Source organism: Grus americana, chromosome 2 (assembly GCF_028858705.1).
Source record: "Grus americana isolate bGruAme1 chromosome 2, bGruAme1.mat, whole genome shotgun sequence".
Taxonomy (NCBI): domain Eukaryota; kingdom Metazoa; phylum Chordata; class Aves; order Gruiformes; family Gruidae; genus Grus; species Grus americana.
In genome coordinates this window covers 148,985,014-149,007,372 of record NC_072853.1, presented here as the reverse complement: position 1 = coordinate 149,007,372, position 22,359 = coordinate 148,985,014, and the positions used below count along the sequence as shown (strand labels likewise).

Below are 22,359 nucleotides of genomic sequence, written 5' to 3'. Positions count from 1 at the left end.
CTGCTGTGGTTAGAGGGGTGGGGACACGCAGCAGCCAGACGACGATATCCCGGTCTGCTGAAGAAGGTGTAACGAGAGGCACCAGCAGCAGAAAAGGCTGCAAATCGCTGTCGTGTGGTTGCTATTAGCAACAAATCAGCTGAACAGCCTGCAAACCCCGAGCACCTAGGGCGGAGGTGGCAACGAAAACGCCGGGGCTGGGGAGCCTGGGGCTGGTGGGCGCTTTCCCGAGGGGACCTCCCGTGCAGCCCCGGGTTGCCTCCCCGGAGGGCGGCCGGGGAGGGGCAGGGCAAGGGGAGATTCTGCTGCCACCGCCGCGCACTGCGCTCCAGGAGAGGGGAAAGGCAACCCACTTAAAAGAGACAAAATGGCAGCTCGTGGCTTGCAGGCATCCCTCTCGGCGCTGAGCGCCTGCCTCGCCTCCGCCGGTCCCCCATACTGCCAGCTCCTCCGTGCCCGGGGGTTCTCCCTGCGCGGCCGCCTGCCCGGGGGCAGCGCCCCAGCCCGGGGAGCAGCAGCGAGGTGTTTCCCCCGGGGCTCCAGCCGCAGCCCTTCGCCCTCCGCAACCAGCCCACCCAGCCTGGAAATCAAACTCTCATCCCTCCGGATGGGACACGTCCCGACCGGCTGCACCGGCACACCCGGTGTCCGGGCAAAGCCGCGGCTCCGCGCCCCGTGCTGCCCAGCTCCGGTAAGAGGACTGCCGGCGCCGGGAACCCGCGGAGGGTGTGCGCAGGATCCACATCCCGAGCAGCGACAGCTGCCTCGCAGGGGCATCACTCATACGGCACCCCTGTGCCTTGGCCATGCCAACACCTTCCCTTCCAGCACCGTTTTCGCGTTGCTTTTTGTTTTTTTGGAGGTTTGGGTGTACGGTTTGGTTTTGTTGTTTGGGGTTTTGGTTGTTGGGGTTGGTGGTTTTTTTCATTTTCCATTTAAAGTTTTTGGGGTTCTGTATGCGGGGCTGTTCTGGGGCGATTTTTTTTTTTAATATTTCTTTCTTTCTTTCTTTTTTTTTTTTTAAAGAATCAGCCCATTTCGAAGGCCTCTACCAGCCGCAGGATCTTTGACGCGATGTTATGTCACAGATCAGAAAGTGCCTCGTCGAGGAGGCACCTCTCGAGCATCCCCAGCACATGCGGAGGGAGGAGTGAGAAATGCCAGTGCTGGCAGAGGTGCCCGGGAGCTCTGCGCTCAGCGGAGGCCCTGGGATGCGGGGCGGCGCCTCCCGGCCTCGGCCTCCTCCACCGGAGATGCGGCATGCGAGAGACACCGGCGGCGCGGAGCCCGGCGGCGGGCGCGGAGGGGGAAGGGCTGCTGGCTGCCTCTGCTATTGGAAAAGTGCTTCCCTGCCACCGGGGAGAGCTCGCCCGGCCGCTCCCTGGGGAATATCCCCCCGCCGCTCCGTTGAGAGCATCGGCGCGGGGAGCGGGGAAAGCGTCTGCCTTTCCCTGGCGATGAGGAACATACAGCCCTTTGTCTCTCTAGACGAGGTGCGATATTCAGCTGCGTGCCATGAAAATACAGGCGCCAAATGGCTGCCGGGGCCCTCTCCCTTCTCTGGGGGAGGTCGGGGAGCCCCGGGGCTCCGCTGTGCCCAGGGGAGGGCTGGGGCCGGCCGGCCTCGCAGCGACGCCGGGTCCCTGCGGCAGGGCGGACGAGGACACGGGACCGCGGCGCCCGGCAGCTGGCCCGGCAATGCCAGAAAGTCACGTCCTGGTGCCCCCTTCCCGGTGCACACATCCCCAAATATCCGAGCTCGCTAGAGCACCCTAAGGGCAGGACGGGGGGAGGAAAGGCAAATGGGGGCGCAGGGCGATGCGGAGGCTGCAGCTCCGTCGCTACGCCTCGGCGGAGCGCGGCTGCGGCCGGGTGTACTGCCTGCGGGGCGTGCCCGCCTCCCCCCGGCCCGGCCCGACCCGACCCGGCGGCGAAGCGGGGCACCCCATCCCGCAGCGGCCGCCCGCGGAAGGCCAGCGGAAGCGGAGCGGGCAGTGGTCCGTGGGGGCGCCGGGCGGGGCGGCGCGGAGCGGCGCGGAGCGGAGCGCCCTGGGGGGTCCCCGCGCACCGCCCCCCGCGCGCCCCGTTCGAATCTGGCGGCGCGCGGGGGAAGTTCCGCGGGCGCGAGGCGGAAGAGCTGCGCAGGCGCAAGATGGCCTCTGCCCGGGCGGCGGCGGGGGGCGCGGACCCGGCCCGGCCCGCCCGATGCCGGGGCAGCCGGCGGGGGCAGCCGGCGGGGGGGCCGGGCCTCGTCCGTGGCACCGGCCGGGCCGAGCGCCACCTTTCCGCGCCAGCCGGGGAGCCACGTCCCTGCCGGCGGAGGCGGCGCGGAGCGCAGTCGTACCGCAGCTCCCCGCTGGCCTTCCGCGGCCCGAGGGGAGGCGGCGGGACGGCCGGGACGCCCGCGGGCTCCTCGCACCCCTGAGGCGGTGCCCACCTCCGGCACCGCCGCTCACGGCCTTTCCGCGGCCGCCGCTGTCCGGCCCGGCGCGCCCGCGGCTCCGCAGCAGCGACCGGGGATGGAAGTGCCTCTGCCCGCCACCCCCGGCAGGGAAAACCTCCGTTTGCCACGGGAATGACGTGTCCTTCGCGCTTTACCCATTACCGACCCTTTTTTTTTTTTTTTTTTTTTTTTGTAAACCCACATCATCACTGTTAAATAAATGCAAATGTCCCATCCCCAAAGATGGTGAGACCGAAAGTTGCCCCGGTCCCCACCAGGCTTTAGCAGTTTTTCTGTTGTCCCGGTGGGACTCCTCTGTTAGTCGTGGGGAAAGGGAGTGAAGGAGCCAGAGCTGGAAAAAATCCTTGCTGCCAGAATCCTTGCGATTCTTGAATTAATAAAGCACAAAGCAACCGTGGCTTGGAGCTCTCGGAGCGGGGCAACGACTTTGAACTGAGGGAAGCGGAGATCCGCAGCCCTTCGGAGGGGAGAGTAGGTTCTTCTCAAGGCATTCTCCTGGTAGGAGACGGGCAGAAAACATGAAAAAGAAACTGTTTATAGTAAAATAAAGGAAATCCGTTTCAAGTACCCAGAGTAGAAGTCAGAACGTTAAAAATTAACAGCGGAAACAGGAAACACTTATCTGAGTAAACATTGTCTCAGAATTTCACCATATTAAAATCGGGAGGGCGCAAGGTGCTCGCCGCCGCCGCAGTCACCCGCCTCCCGCTGCGGTACCTGGCGGCGGGGGCCGCCGCCGCCGCCCGCCCCGCGCCGGGGCTGGAAACCGAAGCCAGGCACGGCGAGACAACCCGATCTTCGTGAACTGGTTTGGTGGCAAAGATCGGAACTGCAGGAGTTCCTGCGTCGTGAGAGATGAAGAGTCCAGAAGTGATGTTTGGAAGGCAGGAGCACAGGTCTCTGCCGGCGGGGGCGAAGGGACGGGCGGTCCGGGGCCGCGGTGAAGAAGAAAAGAGGCGCAGTGGTAGCGGAGGTGGAACGGAGGAGGCTTCGCCCCGGTACCGGCCGTGGTAGGACTTGTTTTAGCCGCGCTTTGAAAATCCCCAGCGAAACGTGTGAATCCCTGGGCAGCTGTACGGCGGAGGAGGTGACAAGCGGTACGTCCTCGGCAGCCCGGGGGGGGAAAGGACCGAAAGCATCCCTTCAGCTGGAAGGACGCCTGCCGCTTGCTTTGCCTCTGCCTTCGGGTTTCAGCGTCCCCTTTCATTATCAGAAAATCGGAGAACGTCGCCTCTTGAGTGGAGTTCCCCGTAGCTCCCTCCGGCGCTGCCCGGGCCCCCGGCGCCGCGGCGGGAGCCGATTTGCGCTCTCCTGCCCTGCCCACGGGACGTTACCGATTTTCGGGAGTTTCTCGGCGGTGCCCGCCCGCCGGCATCGGCCTGCTGAAATGCAGCGGCGCAGGTTGTTTTGAGCAATGCTCGATTCTGGAGGACAAACAGTTCGGCTTAGAGAGCTCGTCATGCTCCTTCTCTTTCTCTTTCTGCATATATCTGCATTCCTTCTCCCTATTCCTGCCTGTCTTCTCCAGAATCCTGTGGAGCTCTTTATGCTCCCTCTCCCTCGCTTTCCCCGGGGCTGGATCGTTACCGCCTATCCCCCATTCCGGCCGGGCACAAAAGCGCTGCTTGGAGCTGCAGGCAGCTGAACCAGGGCGGAAAATTTGGTCGGAGGAAGACAGAAAAACATCTTTTTCCAGCGGCCACACACCGCCCCTGCCTCTACCTTTGATCAGATTGCTTGTTGAACAAGCTCAGAAAAAAACAGCAGACTTCGGCTTTATCCCTCGAGCCATATAAATGCAACGTCGGATAATGAAAAGATTCTTCTTAAATACACCGATCTTAGATTTCTTTCCAAATAGGGAGGATTCCCATACATTTGTAAGGAAACCCGTTCGCTATGTAGCTGCAAAGAAAAATATTGCGAAACCGGGGAGGTTGACACAGCAGCTTCGCAAGTAGAACATCAAGATGCTATCTTTGATCGTCCTCCCAGTTGTGCTTAGCAATATATACGCATCGCAGTGCCATCTGCCTAGGGCCAGCAGCAAAACAAAAGTTTCACATGGCAGCACAAACATCCTCGGCGGCTTCTGCAGCTCGGCAAGAGAGCTACTGAAAACGTTTGTTCTTTTTCAGGCGGGAGATGTCAAATTGGGAGATGTCGAAAGTGCTGTGAGAGCTTAATAAACCTCGAAGGGAATTATCCAGCTCCTGTTTCTTTGCTCTGTGTTTCACGGACACTCTACAAAGACCGACAATAGTTCCGTTTTGATGCTAGAAGTTGTCATTATCAGTTTACTTCTAGTAAATAAGCGCATTTTGATCAGTGTGCAAACGTACAACCCCCTGCTGCCGGTTCAGTGCTGGTCTCTGCGTAAATTAATTCAACCAGTACAGTGTTATTAACTCATATAGTTGAGGGAATCGTGCCAAGATAGACAGTCGGTCGCACGGAGAGATATCTTTACATTAAAACGTATTTACTTCCACTGAGGTTTTAGAAAGTAATCCAGAGCAGCGCAGGCGAGACCTGGCACTCGCCATCACAAAAATCCTGTTCTTCCCAGCCAGCACAGTTTAACAGTTTGAACAGATAGGAGGTAAAACCTGTGGCTGACTGGGAGGTGAGATACACCATTTGCTTATTTCCAAGAATAATTCGAGACAAATAAAGAACAGCAGGTTTTTTTCGAGGCAGGCAACCAAAACAAATCATGGCAATTTCTAAGCATTTGTGTGTGTGTGTGTGTTACTTTAGTACTATACTGTTCTGTTCACTAAAACCTTTTGTACACCCAGAAAGACTTCCAATGAGACAAGCTGTCTTTTAACACCACATTATCAACAGAGGTCATTTGCTATTTTTCAATGAATTATCCCTTTTATTTGTTTATTTCTTTGATCAGCTATAAATGAAAGTTATTCGTGTATATAAAACTGAAGTTTTTACTGTTGAAATTGAACTGTACATGTTTACTACAGGAAAAAATATCAACTCTTGTTTAACAAGACATTATACATCAATAAGCAATAACCTTGTGGAGGATTTGCAATCACCTGGTCTATAAAAACAAGCAGGACAAATAACAGCAATTTATATGCAAAAGTAATGATTTAATGACTATAAGCAAGACAAAGCAATAGAATTGTGCTTCTTTTGCAGACTGGAGACAATGAAATGTTTAACTACAGTTTTCCCGTACAAACATGAAACAATATCCATATAGAATAAACACCCTCACAAATGTATAACTGATGGGTGATGAACACACACGAAGTTCGACCAAAGCAAAGCACAAACTGAAAAGTGTTCTGGGCTGTTCATATTTTATGGTGGAAAAGTTCCTTCTGCTGAAAAAAAATAATACCCTTAGAAGCCTCTAATAAAATGCACCTATTTGCAGGCCATTAGAGGAGGCATTCTCCACAATTTATTGGAAATATTAAAGTACCTGTTAAATTTTAATGAAGTTAGTACTGTACCATATACATATATATTAAAACAAATTTAGATAAAATGCCTTCATCCAGCGACTTGCTGGTTCCTTAAAATTTATACCAAATAGTTTATGGCTTCTATAATGATTCCATGTGCTTTTAAAAACACAGTCCCACCACACCAAAAAATAATAAAAGTAATGAAACAGGTCAGACTTCCATGTCCCGTAACTTCTTTTTTTTTTTTTCTTCACTGCATCACTTTAACATTTGGAAAAGTAAAAATATATCACTTGGAAAAAGAGACAAAGCCAGTAAAATCCTTTTAAGATTGCCAATTGCCTCCAGGTTATCAGAGACTCGAATGTGCTTTCCCAATACTGTAGCTCTCACACGCAAAGTGTTTCTTGCAGTATGAGCAAAGCTCAAACAGGCGGCATCTGCAAGGGTCGAACCAGTAAATTTAACAACCATATCATGAGTGCATGAAACACAATATTTTCTTTATAGTATTTATAAATATATCATACAATACTGTTTCCTGTTATGTCATATACCAATATGGCATTGTACAATAAGCATAATGCCATCTGATTCTTACAAAAGCGAATCATTTAAACAAGTCAGTAAATAAAACGGTAATACCCGCTTTTAGGCATACAGATTGTAAAACTGAAGTTTACTTTTCTTTTGATCGGTTCTGCGCAGCAACAGAGAAGTAAAAGATGCAACATAAGAATCAAAATGGCTAATACGCAAAAATTGTTATTCACAGTGACATGGCTACATATATGCATTATTCTATGCATATTCTTTCCGTTTTGTTGGATTTCAAGATGAAAAAGCACTTGCTTTCTACAGGTTCACAAAACAGCATAAGAACAATAACAATCGAAGAGAACGCGGTGGAGGAGTTAGTCTGGATTAACAAATTACTTCCCGGGATTTGTATTGACTTCTGGAGACTCCCGAGTCCAGATGATGGGGACGGAAACAACTCCACATCACTCAGAACAGGTGAAGGTGTAACTTTTGTTTGCTTCCCAGTCCTCTGAAAACAATTTACATTTCAATCTTGCGTTGCCATTAACGTCCATCCTGAATGTCACCTAGTCCGCCTTTTATAGCCAAGTTCAGTGTCACTACAAAAGAAAGCAATTTGGACGATAGTCACATGGATTAGCATCTATAAAGCTGTAATGGCGTGGAGAGATCTATATAAAGGAGGGGCGGGGGCGGTAGCCTGGTTGGCACATCAACCAGATGAAGTGGCCGAGGAGCCATTTATCGATGTTTTCCGTGCTCTGTTGGTAAAGGAGGACTGGTGGTTACTGCTGGGGCTGCTGCTGGTGCCGTTCATGGTGCTGGAGATGTGGGGGAACTGGGGGTGAGGAGACTGGACCGGCGTGCTCGGGCTGGGCAAACAGGAGGAGGTGGAGGGGATGCCTCCCGCCGGGCTGCTCGCCTTGTCGCTCCCAGAGTCACTTTCCAGCTCCCCGCTATTATTCAAGCCTTCCCTCTGGTGACTGATCTTCATCCTCTTGCAAGTAGGTCGGACCCGGTATTTCAGGGGGAGAGGCCCGTTCTGCAAGGCAAAGGGGAGATCCAGGTAAGCGCCCTCCCCGGGCCAGGGCCAGGACCCGCACCCCCCCTCCCCCGGGGGGAGGCATGCTGAGGATACTCACCCGCCTCCAGGTATAGATGTAGGCAATATCCATTAGGGTGTAGTAGTCCTTCAGAGGCTCCTCTTCATACATCACGTCAATCTGTTCAGGATATGAATCCTTGCATTAAGGAGCATCCAGGCATTTACCCCTAGCCTATGTTTGCTCTGAGGTGAAAGTAACCCTGCTGCCATATTTAAAAAAATGCTATACGAAACCCAGCAGGGAATAGGGAATTTTCGTATCTATTAGGTATGTTTTAAATACGTTAAGGAGCAATTTCTTGATACCTCGATATTTAGAGCATTAAAAAATTACAGAGTGTCACCAAACTCTCTGGATAGATATTTAAAAAATAATGTTCATAACCCCATCAACGTATTGTACACACCAGTTAGCACTTGCTGGAACTGGCTGCAATGACAAAATGAGTGCTAACTAGCATTAGCAGGTTTAGAGTAGCAAGACTGAATTTTTTAAAACCCCACTCATTCCCTGCACGTACCTGGAAAGTGTTAGGTATATCCATTTTACTCCGCAGGAACTTTCTTAGATGCATCACTGTCATTGCTGCTGGGCAGCGTAAGTATCTTTTGTCATTCACCTGATGGCATAGTAAAGAAAATCAGCCTACTGAGAACAAGCAATTATTTCCACCAAATTTTATTCTAACATTTTACGTTAACTTTTAAAATGTACTATTAAATTATGAATTATAACAATTTCTGCTGCATTGTAAGGAACAACAGAAATGGTAAATTACGGTTTCAGAATAAGAAATAAAAAATGCAACTAATTTTATGGATAATTTTTATCTTTTTAGAATATATATGTATTGCATACTGACTTTTAAATTTAATTAATAAATAATTTATTGCAGAATCTGACAAAAAAATCAGATTCAGCTTTAAAAGTAACACTGCAGGTATTTTTTATTTTAAAAAATTGTTTACATATACAGCTGTATGAAGATGTTTGACCTCTTCTGTACTTAGCACTGTAGTAGGAGGTCTGCTTTTCTTGTTCTAGATACACACACCTATGTGTTTTTTTCAGCCACAAACCTGCCCCAAAGATGTTTGTGTGTGTTACGTCTCCTCTAGAGTAAGGAAAAGTTATTTACCTCTTCCTTTGATTTTTCTTTCTCCTTATTTCCTTTTCGTTCCAGTCTGTGAGAAGAAATGAAACAATTACAACAAATAATAAATATAGCTGCTATCAGTCAGGTAAACATAAAATATTGCCATTCTGAAACTTGCCTATTCTGGTCAAAGAATTCAATGGATAAGCTTATTATCTCGTCGTCTGTTATAATTCTTTTGTCTTCGTCAGCCACTTCTCCCCTGTCTTCATTAGAGCCATTGGCAGCTGCGCAGAAATTTCCACAATAATTTACATTTTGAAATTCAAATCAGGAAGAATGGCAATTCTCAGTAACAAGAAAAAAAATCACCTCCATAGTAAGATTATGAATTAAAGTTACCTAACTGTTAAAACAATAAACTTTTATTATGCTGAATTTACTTCTTAAAATTTTGTCATGGTAATACATAATTTGTGAATTAAAAAGGAAACAGTAAAGCACCTAGGTCAATGCTATATTTATTAAAGTTGCGAACGAGAAGCTTTTACCATCAGCCGATGGATGAGCAGCATAGAAATCCCTTCTTCTTTTCATTTCATCTAGATGGAAAAGCATATATTTTTCTTTTAGTATATACTGTGTAACTCCTGGTATGGATGTAGGATAGCAGTTCTGGGTTTGTTTTTCTACTCTTCAGAAAAAAGAAAACAACCCCACAACAATTTAACTACTTACTTTTGAAAAGGCCTGGTACTAGCTTGTATACAATATCTTGGAGAGTTTTATCTGACCTGAAAAAAGAACAACCCCAAAACATAAAATTAAGCAGATGAAGAGATATTTTAATCCCAGCGGCAGCTCCTTATTTATAATCTTTCACAACAATGAGGCATCTTCTACAAAGTGGGAGGCTAGTCATAAAAAGTTAACTTAGAAGACCTTGTAATCATACTAACACTGCTCTAAATACCGCTATAAAACAAAACTCATCTGCGCTACCACGGCTGAAAAATAATTGTCTCGGACTGAAAGAAGGCCTTAAAAGCTACACATCCTCCCTAGAAAATAAAGAGAGCAAAGAGTAACACTTGACAAGAAAAATATTTCTGAAAGGAGAAGGCTTTTGCCTCTTAGCTTGGAAAGTTTCAGCAAGAGTTTTCATGACTAGGAGCTATGGCTGGAGTGAAGCAAGTCTGGGAGATACAGAAGTGGAAGTAAAAACTGTCAGGATGGTACACATGAGAGTGGGGGAGAGGGAAGAGGCACTGCATCAGTGGTTGGCATATGCAAAAAACCAAACCAAAACAAAAAAACTTTCTGTCTCACATCCAGAGAAATCTTCAATTTCAATCAATGACAAAACTTGAAAGAGAGCATACACATGAGTTAGCTTGTAAATTGACAAGTCCTTTCAGATTTAAATCGCAGGCGAAGAGATAACATCGACACGACTACTGCTGGTCTCCCCATATAAAGTAAAATAAGAGATGCAGGGTGCGCATTGCATCTTTCTCCTACCTTATATTCAAAAGCGGTCGAGTTTTGTGAACTTGGACATCACAGATAGGACAATACTTGCTGGTCTCCAAGTAACGCACGATACAGGTCTTACAGACTGTAAGTCAAACACGAAAGCCTTTTAGTAATGGTCGTAGGTGACGCTCAGATATGCATAGATCGAGGTGCGATTTTCTAAACTATGCGAGCTAGAGCGAATCGTCCATTGTCAGCAGCGCGCTGCTTAAGCTAAACAAATACCCAAATAAGCTGCAATTACCATGAAAAGGAGACGCTTAGAGTACATATATTATTACTTTAACAAAGACCGTAGGGCCGTCGTCAGAAAAACTGCACCGCGGCCGGGCCACCTATTTCCCAGCCCGTCGGGGAGGCGGAGGGGCGGCGGTCCCGAGCACCTCGGGGGGGTTCGGATCGGGGTTAGGTGGGTTTTTTTGTGTTCCCAGGATGCCGGGAAAGGTGGGAAGCGGCGGGGGAAACAACGCGGAGCGCCCGACAGTACTTACAGGAGTGGAGGCACTCTATGATGGTTGTTGCATCAATGAAGTACCCGCCACAGAGCACGCACATGAGATGGGGGTTTAGCTCGGTTATTTTGATTCTGGTTGTTCGGTGCATTTTGGCGTGGCGAGGGGCGGCTCTGAAAGACACACACAGAGGACCGATCAGCGGGGACGAGCGCGGCGGCGTCCCAGGTGCCAAGATCCGGCGCGTCCCCTTCCCCCGTGCAGTCGCATCCCCCGGCGCAGGGGAAGATAAAGCGTGGAAGGCGGCGGCGGCGCGGGGCCGGGCGGCAGGCGAGGGCCGGTCCCGAGGCCGGCGGGGCGTCCCCGCCCCGCCCCGCCCCGCACCGGGCCGGCCTGGGCGCAGCCCCGCGGAGGCGCGGTCGCGTCGCGGCACCCACCGCGCCGCTCCCCGGCGGGCACGGGTTCTCCCCGCGGCGCGGCGGGGCACCGGCCGGGTCGGGCTCCCCGGGCGGCTCGGCGGCGATGCGGCGGGGCGGAGGGGAGCTCCGGGCGGGGGGATGGCCGGGCACCGGGCTGCCGGCGAGCAGCACAAAGGGGAACCAGCGCCTCCCGGTGCGGCTGCCCTGGCATTTCCGGAGAGCGGGGAGGGGCGGCGGGGGGAGGGACGGGGGGGGACGACACGCACCTCGGAGCGGGGCCGGGCACCGGGGCGGCGGGGCCGGCCCGCGAGAGGGGTCCGGGCGGCTGCCGCTGCTGCTCGGTGCCGATCCGGATCTGCTCCGCTCTCCGAGGGGGTTGCTATAGCAACTTACACTTACACTTGGCATCCTGCCACCGCTGGGAACACACGAGAGCCAGGCGGGGGGGCGGCAGGGGAGGGGGGGGGGCGGGACGGGCCGAGCCGGGCCGGGCCAGGGGGTGGGACGCGGGGCCCGGGGGCTGGCGGAGGGGGTGGAGGAGCCGAGGAGCCCGCGGGGGTCTGGGAGCCCGATTGCGAGGGGAGGGGGAGGGCGGGAGGAAGAGGGGGGGACCGGCCCGGGCGGGGTCGGGGTGCCGCAGCCCGGAGGGTGCCGAGGAACGGTGCGGGGCAACCCGGGCGGCGGGGGCGGCTCCGGGCGCGGGGCTGAGCCGCGCTTTGGGGTCTCAGCCCGGCGGAGGCGAGCGCCAGAGGCTCCTCCCGAGCCTCGGCCATTTCGGATCCTCTCAGGGGCCTCTCTCCACGTCGACTCGGTGCGAGGAGCTGGTCTGAGATCGCTCCTCTCCCCCTCCGCTCCCTCCCTCCGCCGAGCCGCGCCGCGCTCCCGGGGACTGAGCCCCCCGCACCGCCGGCGGGGTGCCGAGCCCCGGCTCCCGCTCCGCGCCGCCGACATCCCTACTCCCCTTTCCTCCTTTCTCTCCTTCCTTCCTTTCTCTCCCCCCCCCCCCGCCCCCCAACTCTTTCTCTCTTTCTCTCCTTCCCCCCTCTTTTGACTCTCGTTTGAAAAGCCTCCCGCGGACGAAGCGAGCGCAGTGCAAAGTTTTGCAAGAGGTGGAAAGAGATTTGCAGCACCAGGGTAAGGTGTTTGGACGGGGGAAAACAAGTCTCCAGATCCTTAAACAAACCCCCTTTTCAGCAATAAAGCACACCGAGGAGGGGGGGAAAGCCCAAACCGACTTTAAACGGTACATTAGTGACAACATGCGAAGGACCATGTGACCAGATCATTCCTAAAGCTAAATCAACACCTTGTCAACACAATGCAGCGACAAGAGTGAAAAACAAATGTCATTTTCACAGTCTGAAACCCGTAAACCCCCATCGGATGCACTGGCACCAACGTTAGGTGCACACATACTATTTAAAATGAGAGGGAATAAGAGGTAAAGGGGAAAGTACACCGGGGAAAAAAACCCCGTCAGCCACGTCAATAGCAGAGTAAATTATTTTCTGTCAACCAGATCCTGAAAAATGTAACGTAACAACGTTGCTCCAGTGCAAGCTATTCATTTCCCCGTGCCAGTGCTCCCAGCACACCAGCTCCTATTCTTGGTCCCCACTCTTCCCGAGGCAGAGCTTGCGAGCCACCTCTCACTGCAGCGCCATGCGAGCTGGAGAAGTCTCAAGATGCGAGGTTCTCCCCAGCCACTCGCAAACTTCGATGTTAAGCAGCGGAAAAAAAAAAAAAAAAAAAAAGACAACACACCAAGCTTTCTGAAAACTTTGAATTTCGGCCAAACTGTCCAGGACAGGGGTACAATATTCCCCAAGAAGTGTGCACAGCGCCAACGAGCGACCCTAGCCAGGAAACTTCTCCTGCTGCTGCAGGAGAACCCTCGAGTGAGCACCAGATAAAACTCCCCAGCATCAAACTACAGCCGGCCAGCACACAGAAAAGCAAAGTGCAAGAAGCACCAAGCGATACCAGATCCCCAAAAGTCTTCTTAGCCCCGTGCGGGAAAGCAAAACCCCCCGCTGCATTGTGCTGCGGTTTAAATGTCGCTTCTAGGGTCCCTGACCCTCCGCTTCTCACTTTTAACTGATACCGAGGGTTTGCTTTTCCCAGAAAAGGCAGAGCCCGGGCTTCTGCACTCCTCTCTGAAGAGTCCAGTGCCCTGAAGCCGGCGACTCTGAGATCCCTTTAGGTACTCAGACATGGACAGGCTGGCTTCACGGTTCTGTTTTATTTGTTCAAGTCACTACCTTATAATTCATAAATATCTGAACCAAAAAACCCAGCAGTGACCGAGGTCACGCAAGTCGGCTGACCGAGAATTCCTTCCCAGCCCTGACAGACTGGGACAAACCTTTCAAGACATTAACGCGTTTATTTCACGCAGGCGTAGCCCCTTCCTAAATGGAGGGGGATTAAATTCAACCGTGAAACCTGTTTTGTCGAAGCAACCCCTAAACGCGGATTATTTATTGCCCAAAGTTTGCACATTTTCAATGTGCTACGAGCTATCTTTGAAATCAGTGATTTTCTCCAGCAAGCTGAACCAGGCGCCTAACTTCTCCCCAAAACCCATGCGGACAGGCACACGCACACGCGTGTCTGTGCCTGCGGGTAGGTAACACGAACGCTGCACATTTTACCACAGCAGCCTGAGCTGAATATTTTGGTAGGAGGGAAACCCTTTCAGATTTTTTTCTGCTCGTGCTGATACCACGGCGAATACCAACACTTCACACAGTCAATACAAACAGCCTCTTAACCAGGACAATATATATTTACCCATTGACACACGGAACAACCAAACGTAAAATATACGAAGATAATACTCGCCAGAAGTAAACACTGCCAGCCAAGCGATTATTTAGAGGCCTTAAACGGGTTATGTCAAAATGAAGAAAAACAGAAGTGCATTCTCCTGCTAAGAATCAGCTGCATTATTAAAAATCTATAAAAGCAATAAGCTATCAAACCTTGCTCGACAGGTCTTTAACAGAAAATACATACATAAAAAATAGAAGCATCGCTCGGGTAGGTTTGTGTAGCTTGCACCCATCTCCTCTCGGAAAACTCTCTCATCAGGAGTAAAGAAGCCGTCATTCTACATCTACACTCATTATCAGTCAGAGCCACTTTTACTATCGAGCCTGTTATTACTCTTTCACTTAAGAATGGCCACATATGTTTTAAAGGAGGGACGGTGCTTCTTTCAGAGAAGGCACACGGAGCTCAAATATCTCTGCCCAGCTCACTGCAGCCAGGAAAGACCTGAATATTGGCAAGGGAGTGCAAAAGGACCCCAATCCCCTAAATCGCCTCCCTGCAACTAGGTGAAGGACACGATCCATCTACTTAAAAAACACACTAAAATGTTAATTTTGTACTATCTAAGCGATCAGGTAGGTCAACCCTCCGTGTCTCTGGCAAACTGCAACACAAGTCTGTCTCAGTTTCCAGGACGCACTGCACAGAGTCACTCAAAGGAATTTTACTGGACTGTATTTCCAGAATCTCCCCGGTCTTCGGCACGGTCCCATAAAATAAGTTGCTCTGACCGCTACGGACTCCGAGAAAAAAAAAAAAAATAAAAATTCCTTTTAATGCCAAGCTTGCAAATGGGCACACACGCCCAGGTTCTCCTCAACTTTTCTGGAGAGTGGAGGAGTGAATCAAAGTTTCTAGAGGCTGAAAAGTGACTATCTCACTTTCACAGAAATGCGATTTTTCTGCTTATTTTTACCTGATTGTTTGCAAATATTTACAGTAAACACAGAGAAACATCCCGCGTCACATATTGCCAAGGCCATACAATTACAAAAACACACACCAGCAACTTTCCAGTGCTGCCCATCAGCAGCACGAGGAGCCCACTCCTGACATCTTTAAGTCCTGACAAAGGATTTCATGTAAATTTACCCTTCCCGGGCTCAGGAGAAAAAAAAATACCAACCAGAGAAAAGAAATTCAAAAAACCCCTGCGTCCCACAGACACATCACCTTTGCTCCAAAGGCTCCAGCAAACCGCACGCCCCAGCTCCCCAAGATCGCAGCCAAACTGCTATCCTTACCCCCCAAAAAAAGTTATTTCTCGGTGTATGGCCACCCCTTTCCTCTCTCAGCAGGCACAAACCCCCAAACTTTAGCATTTAGAGCAGAAATGTAAGAGGAGACATTGGAAACAACTGGGAACCGCCATCTTACAACCCATCCAATTTCACACAAGTACTTGTCCAACTTAAGTTAATAACATTTTCTGCTGGGTGCCCCGACGCCTAACAACCCCTCCAGGAGGATCGCTACCCCCCGCTGGCTCTATCTCTATAAAATGGGTGCGTTATCTGACATTTTAACCTCCCCCAGACACATTTCTTTCGGGGACGACTGAAATCGCTTGACCCAGGCAGCTCCAGATTTCACGAACGTCCCTGTTTAATCAAAATCTGCCTTTAAACAAAGGGCGCTCGGGCCGGGCTGGCAGCAGGGTCTGGAAATATAAATATTCTCCTCGGGGGCCATGTGCACAGAAAGGTTTTAGGGGGCGTCTGGAGAAAGAAAGGAACTAAAATTTGCAAATGTGGGTGCGTAACGCGAGCGAGTGCACGGGCTGCTGCTGCGTGTCTATATGTGTGTGTGTGTGGCTGGAGCAGCCTGTCAGCGCTTTTCCCATACGGAGAGCTCGGGGGACACCTAGGCTCCCCTTTGCAGCCCCCAAACCGGCCGAAAACCGCCGCCGAGCCCCCTTCGCCCCCCGCCCTTGGTAAGGCGACACCTCGCTTCATACGTACCCGGAAAACGGAGCCGGTGGGTGATGATCGGAGCGGCCAAAAAAGACAATGAAAGTTAAAAGTCGTTCAGCAGAAAATGAATGTGAGCCAAGCGGCCATCTTGAAATGAACTGCAGACGCTGTCAATTGCAATAAGCTTATTGCCGCCGCCGCCGCTGCGCTCCGCTCATTTTAGTTACAAAACACCCGGGTTTTCTCCTCTCGTCCACCGGCCCTTCTCGCTCCCTCGCTCTCCCTCCGAGTTCGCCGCCCGGGCGGCTCAGGCGCTGGGAGCGCAAAGTCTCCCCGGTCCGGATGGGTCCTCTCTCCACCAGCCCATTGTCTCTCCCTCTGCCCCCCGCTCCGCCTCGCGGCCTCGCTCGCGTTCCTTTTTTTATTATTATTATTATTATTACGAGTATTATTGTTGTTGTTATTTCATAGTTGGTGGCGGGGACCCGGGGAGGGAAGGAGGGCGGGCGGGCGGGCGGGCGGGAGGAGGGCGGAGGAGGGAAGAATGCAACGCTGAAGGCACACAGTGGAAACTGACACCGTCCCCAAAATGGCTCGGAGTTCGCCCGCCCCGCCAGCGTCACGTGGGGCGCCTCATTCCTTAAGGGCGGCCTGGGAATTAGCGTCGCTGCCGCCGGGGCCCGGCAGCCTCCCCGTGACCCAATCCCGCAACCCGGCCGCCTCCTCCTCCTCCCCCCCCCGGCCGCCCCCGCCTCCCTCCTCCCCTCCCCCGCCCGCCGCCCCCTCCCCTCCCTCCTTCCCTCCCCTCCCCCCGGCCCTGCACGCGCTCGCCCGCGCGCCGCCGATGCCTCCTTTTCCCCGCCGCGTTCGCCGCGCCGCCCGCTCGCCCCGACCCCCGGCCCCGCTCCCGCGGCTCCCGCCCGCCTCCCCCCGCCCGCAACAGCCCGATGCCGCCTTCCCCGCGCTCCCTCCGCCCGTGCCGCCGCTCCCGTTAAGCCCCTACGCTCTCCGCTTCCCGCCCGCGCCCTCACCGCCCCCACTCCCCTCCGGGCTCCGCGCCCCCCCCCCCCCGCTCCGCCCGTCTCCCCCCCCCCGCCGCCCCCCATCCCGAGCGCCGCCTGCCTCCCCTCGACCAACCCCGCGACGTGCGTCCCCCGCCCTGCCCTCTCCATCCTCCCCACGCCGCAGCCCCCCCTGCCCGCACACCCGCCGGCCCCACACGCCGCCCCCGTCCCCCCTTCCCTCGCAGCTCTCGCCTCCTTCCGCGCACTTGTTGCGCGCTCCCACCCGCGGCCCCCGACACCCGCGGCCGCCCCGTCCCGCCGCGGAGCGTGCCCCCGCGGGGTACCACGCCGCGGCCTCGAGCCCCCGCCGCCTCGTGCGCCCAGCCCGCCGCCCGCACGCGGCCGCGGGACGCACCGCTCGCCCCGCCGCGCCCACCCGGGGCTGCTGGCGTCGGGGCGACACGTCCCCGCGGGGGCCGCTCCGACGCTTTCCCGCCCGGAGCCGCGGCCCCCCGGCCCCAGCCCGCTCCGGCGCCCCCCGAGCGGCGGCGGGAGCGGGTGGCGCGGGGACCCGCGGTGTCCCCCGCCCCACGGAGGGGACGGGGAGCGCCGAGCGCTGCCGCCGGAGCAGGCGGGAGGGGAGCGGGGAAACCCTCGCGGGCGCCGAGGGCGAGACGCCGCCCGCCGCCGGGGCGCGGAGGAGCGGCGAGGGAAGCGCCCAGCTCCGCGCCGGATGCTGCGGAGGGGCGGAGAGGGGCCGTCTGCCGCCGCGCTTCTTCCGCGGGGCCGCTTTTCCCCCGCCGGCAGGTGCGGGCGGGCTCCGCGGCGGCCCCCGGAGCCGGGGCGGCCCAGAGACAGCGGCAGAGGAGGGCAGCGGCCCCGCCGGCGGGCGCGGAGCGGCACCGCGACGGGGAAAGATGCCGTCGAGCCGGAGCCGACACCCGGCTCCGCTCAGCTCCGCGGGCTGCCGGCTTTCCGTGAGGCGCCCCGGCTCCATAAAATGAAATTAAAGTCCTTTTTGCCTCCCGCGCCGGGGACCAACCTGTATTCTTACAGGAGATGTAAGATCAGTTGGAGGGAACTAACAAAGCGCGATGGGCAATTTAGCAAACGCGCCGCAGCAGCGGCACGGGAGGAAGGGATTTGCGCCTCGAAGCCGATCTAACGTTTAGCATCTGACTTTTAGGTACAGCTCATTCACCCACAGAAATTGCAGAACAGGAGCGAATAAACTTTATTAAATCTCAGAGAAAAATAATCAGTGACAATTCTAAAAATACACAAAATAGAAGGAACGCTTTGAAGACCCAACAGTTAAGCAAATATTTAACAAGAGTTAATTAAAAAAAAATATGACACGAGCAAGGAATACCAAGTGTGGTCATAAAAAACAGTTATTTCACTTAATTTGCATCCAAGGACTTAAAAAAAAAAAAAGAACAGTTTGCATGAAGAGATGAAAGACATTTGTCATTTAGAAGACACTCTTAGGAATGAGAGTACTTCAGCTCAGCAGGCTGACACCTTCCTTCAATCACATCTGAGTCGCTCTTTCTAGACTTTTTGCAGCATCTTTTAGTTTTCCAACTAAATCCTAAGAGATGAAATACTGCCTTAGAATAAACATATTTTTTAAAAGGTCAGCTAGAGGAAGAGAGTATTTTTTTAATACAGACGGGCAAGGGAAACCAGCACCTTCTACCACAAAGAAATGTTGCAACTGATGAACAATGCCAGCAAGTAATTAAATAGCTTCCCATTTTACAACATAGTAAGAAAAGTGGGAACTGAAGGGTAACACCTTTTAACATATATTATCTATTAAACTAGATCACTACTCTTAACATGTAGATTTTATCAGTATAATACGATGCTTGACGCTGACATTTGCTCTAGGCTTTGAAGTACTATCTACGTTTCTAAAATGCTGAAAAAATATTTTAAGTGCAATTTTGTCCTAGGACCATTCTTCAGCCAAAGCACCTCAGATTTAACTAAGTCAGCAAACCGATTAAAAAGCACTCATTAGTAAGAGAAGGACGACTTTCGAGACACACATTAAAATAGCAGAGGTGTAAACCTGATGTTTTAATATCTTGCTTTTCCTCTTCCCCCAACCCCTCTCCCCAATCCTCCAGAGTTTGGTCACTTCCAAGCATTACAATACCTCTATTGTTCAGTTACACATTTAAATCGCTAAACAAAGATCAACGTTTGTTTCAGTACATTTCTTACATGTCATTAACACCACTGAAGAGCCTTCACTTCGTTCTCTATTTTTAATCATGACACATTTAAATCATTGAACCAGCTTCTTTAATCACTTCTCTAAAGCATGGGAAATCAGACTTTCAGAAAAAAGATTAATTTCCTCCCATATACACACACAGACACATATATATTGCAGCTATGAAACAGACAAAATATTTATGCACGTATGTAAAACACTTCCCATGCAACTAAAATCAGTTTCTTTGCAACTTTATTTGAGAAGACAAGAAAACTACACTCAATTTTTATAGAAGATTCTCCCCTACCCTCCCAAGTGCTGGATTCTTTTTTTTTTTAATAGTAGTATATATGATTTCATTTTGATTGGCACCTTGTTAAAAACATTTACATCCACAACTTGAGCCAAGCATAGAAACAATGATGAAGGAAAGAAGTACCTGTAATTGCTCCATTGTGCAACTAAACCTAACATCTGGGTGTGATCCTGAATCACTGTTCTGAAGGACAAAAAAAAAAAAAAGCCTGTTTTATTAAAAAAATATTATGAAATTGCATTTTTTCCTCTGAAGGTGCTAGGAGTACAGTACCTCTACGTTTAAGGTCACCAAGTAGGAAGGCTGGTAAGTTTTATGAAGTTGATTGCTCTAAATTACAAACAAAGAGCATAGAAACAAGTCAGGTCTCAGCACTGAAACAGGCTAAAGAAACACCTCGATGTGTTAAAATTACCTTGATCTGATACTCCAAGCGCCAAGACACATCAGTTATATGGAGAGGAGATCTGCCTATGCTGAAAGACACAACAGTTACAAGCTCCCTACACTAAAAGAAAACATCATGTTCTCAAGCTGTCCAGCAATAAATAACTTTTTCATGATCCTTGTAATGCTTCTTGAAAAGTTCATAAAATTTCTTAAGAGCAGAATTCCAAAAGGAAGAAGAAAAGTTTCAACAGCTGCTTTCCAAAGTTTGTTAAAAATGTACATTTTTTTTTCTTTTTTAAATGGAACAATATTTCTTAATCACTTAAAGTACACATAGGTGTTTTCCAGGACAGTTTCAAAGTAGCTGTAATTGAAACTATGTATCTGTGCTGACTGCGTCACCTACCTTCCCAATAGGATTTCCAAAGCATCCTTGTTTTTCTGAAGGAAAAAAAAAAAAAGAAAAAATATATTTGCTAGGTTCAATAAACTCCTATGAGAGAAAGAAAACATAAATATGTTAAAATTGGTTTAAAAACCTGATATTCGGTGCAAAATTGTTCTATTCTCTCTTTATCCAGTTTACAGTCTTCTAGACACGTGCTACAGGGAAAAAGAATTTATTAGTTTTCTGTTAACATTAACTCAGCAGTACAGTTTAAAGTTGCAACTCCTCGAGAAATGAGGGAGCTTCAAAGTATTAGTACCTTATAGCAGATATGTCAGCATTCTGCTTTCCTGCCTCCAGAATACACGTTGCAGCCGCAGCATGGCAATGTTTTAATACCGTAGGGTCAATATCTTTCAGGTCTGGATCGTCTAAAATAAATGAATTACTGATGACACTTATTTGCCAAATCCCAGCACACGGTACCAAGAGCTGCTGCTTGCCCTTCGAACGGTTATTTTTCCCGTAAAAAACTTCAAAATGAAACACATTTGGTGTTTTAGAGCGAAAGGACGGAGCAGGTAGGCAAGGTGCGAGGAGGAGGAGAGAAGATGAAGCACTGGCCGGTGCAAGCGGTACCAGGCGGGGCTGCCCGGCGATGCACGCCCCGCCGCCTCTGCATCGCCTTCCCGGTAAAAAAAAAAAGGGGGGGGGGGGAAGGGGAAAAAAAAAAAAAAAAAAGGAAAACCTCAATTTCCTCTCCAAGCTCAGTCCGCGCTTCTCAGCAGCCTGTCGCCAAAGGCGAGGAGCGGAGCCGGAGCCACCGGCCAGGCGGGGGACCGGAGCTGCAGCCGCCCCCCGACCGGCACCGGCGGCTCTCTCCGCGCGCGGAAGCGGCGGCTGTGTCATTAATACCGCCAAATTAATTACACGGCCGTAATACTTTCAGGCCGGGGTTGCCATAAGACGCGTCCACACGCGGGAAAAAACCCCACACGGTCGCAGCGAGGCGGCAGGGGAAAATCGCCTGCTTGCCCCTCCACGCGGACACGAACGCGCGGGGGGATCCCGTCCTGGGCCGCCCCCCTTATTTTCGACGCGTTTAAGCTTTAATGAACCAGGCGCGCATTAGCGATGACACCCCGCGCAGCGGCACCCTGGAGCCGTCCACGGGCGACGCTCCATGTGGGAGCCGCCCCGTGTGCGTGCGTGTGTGTGGACGCCGGCTAATGCAGCCCGGACACGCGTGTCTACACGCGGACACACGCGTGGCGTCGCTAGAGGAAGGAGCACGGCGCCCGCTTGCGCGCTCCGCGCACCAGCGCGGCCCGCACCGCCCCCACGCCGCCTTTCCCCACGCCACGCCGGTTCTCCCCACGCCTTACCCAACCCGGCATGGGGGTGATCGAGGAGGCTGCGGAAAGCGGCGCGGAGGAGAGAAGCGTAAGAACGGCGGGGAAAACAACGGGGGTCGCCCAACAACCGCCACCCGCCCTGCGCGTACGCCGACAGCTCCATTGTGGGCGCCGTGACCTTCGACACGCGCCCACGTGACGCGCGCGCAGCTGATCGCCGCGACGAGGCGGAGCCGCCCGGCGTGGGGCGGGGGGGGGGGGGGGGAAGCGGGAGGAGGCGTCGCTCGCCGAGGGCTCCGCGGCCGCGGAGCCCTCGGCGAGCGACGCCTCCTCCCGCTTCCCCCCCTCCCCGCTGCCCACGCGTGTCTTATGCACGAGTGGCTGAAATGCATCCCCCTCCCCCCGGTCCTTGGGGTTTGCAGTGGGAGGTGATGCTGTTTCTGTCCAAATTCGGGGAAAGGATGCGGCGCCTGGCTCAGCAAGGGTTCATTGGGGCGTATTTATCTCGTCAGGGCTTTTATTTCTTAATACATCTTAAAAGCGGTTATATCTCATTAAATCCCTACAGCGCTGCTGCCTCAATACGTCTTTGAAGTGCATATATTGGTGTGAAGGTTTAAAGTCCACAAATTCAAGCTATACATTTCTGCAGACCTGCTTAAAACATCAGGAACAGAGTCTTCTCCCTTCCCCTATAGGTTATTCTCCTTCTGAAATGTCTACTCTTAGATATGTCCATCACAAGGTGTTTTTTTCCCCCTATAGATATGCATATCAAACCACTTTTTTTTTCCCCTATGGCTAGCTGAAACACAAGTTTAGACTCAAAATAAAGTTGTAACTAAAATTGCTGTAGCATTTTGGTAACGGCT

At 52.1% G+C, this 22,359-nt stretch overlaps 1 protein-coding gene across 4 annotated transcripts; it reads right to left on the bottom strand.

Annotated features, from left to right (window-relative positions):
• Positions 1-5,330: 5,330 nt before the first annotated feature.
• Positions 5,331-21,676, bottom strand: BMI1 (BMI1 proto-oncogene, polycomb ring finger). Of its 4 annotated transcripts, XM_054817417.1 has the most exons (14): positions 21,518-21,676; positions 20,452-20,563; positions 20,284-20,347; positions 20,151-20,185; positions 19,457-19,537; positions 10,677-10,810; positions 10,171-10,267; positions 9,388-9,443; positions 9,201-9,251; positions 8,828-8,936; positions 8,692-8,737; positions 8,074-8,172; positions 7,590-7,670; positions 5,412-7,489 (listed from the first exon to the last, which is right to left on the bottom strand). In XM_054817417.1, the coding sequence occupies exons 1-14, from the start codon at positions 21,648-21,650 to the stop codon at positions 7,160-7,162; spliced, it is 1,428 nt and encodes a 475-aa protein (XP_054673392.1). In that variant the 5' UTR covers positions 21,651-21,676; the 3' UTR covers positions 5,412-7,159. The 4 variants fall into 4 exon arrangements, with proteins under 4 accessions (XP_054673390.1, XP_054673388.1, XP_054673392.1 ...); XM_054817415.1 differs by lacking the exons at positions 19,457-19,537; positions 20,151-20,185; positions 20,284-20,347; positions 20,452-20,563; positions 21,518-21,676 and adding an exon at positions 11,323-11,390 and having other exon boundaries at positions 5,331-7,489; XM_054817413.1 differs by lacking the exons at positions 19,457-19,537; positions 20,151-20,185; positions 20,284-20,347; positions 20,452-20,563; positions 21,518-21,676 and adding an exon at positions 15,853-16,448 and having other exon boundaries at positions 5,363-7,489.
• Positions 21,677-22,359: the final 683 nt, after the last annotated feature.

Coding starts and splice junctions, on each gene's coding strand:
- BMI1 (XM_054817417.1), bottom strand. CDS start 21,650: ATGGAGCTGTCGGCGTACGCGCAGGGCGGGTGGCGGTTGTTGGGCGAC. Junction 20,186..20,283: donor AATTTTGCACCGAATATCAG/GTTTTTAAACCA, acceptor TTTTTCCTTCAG/AAAAACAAGGATGCTTTGGA. Junction 8,738..8,827: donor GAATTCTTTGACCAGAATAG/GCAAGTTTCAGA, acceptor TTCTTCTCACAG/ACTGGAACGAAAAGGAAATA.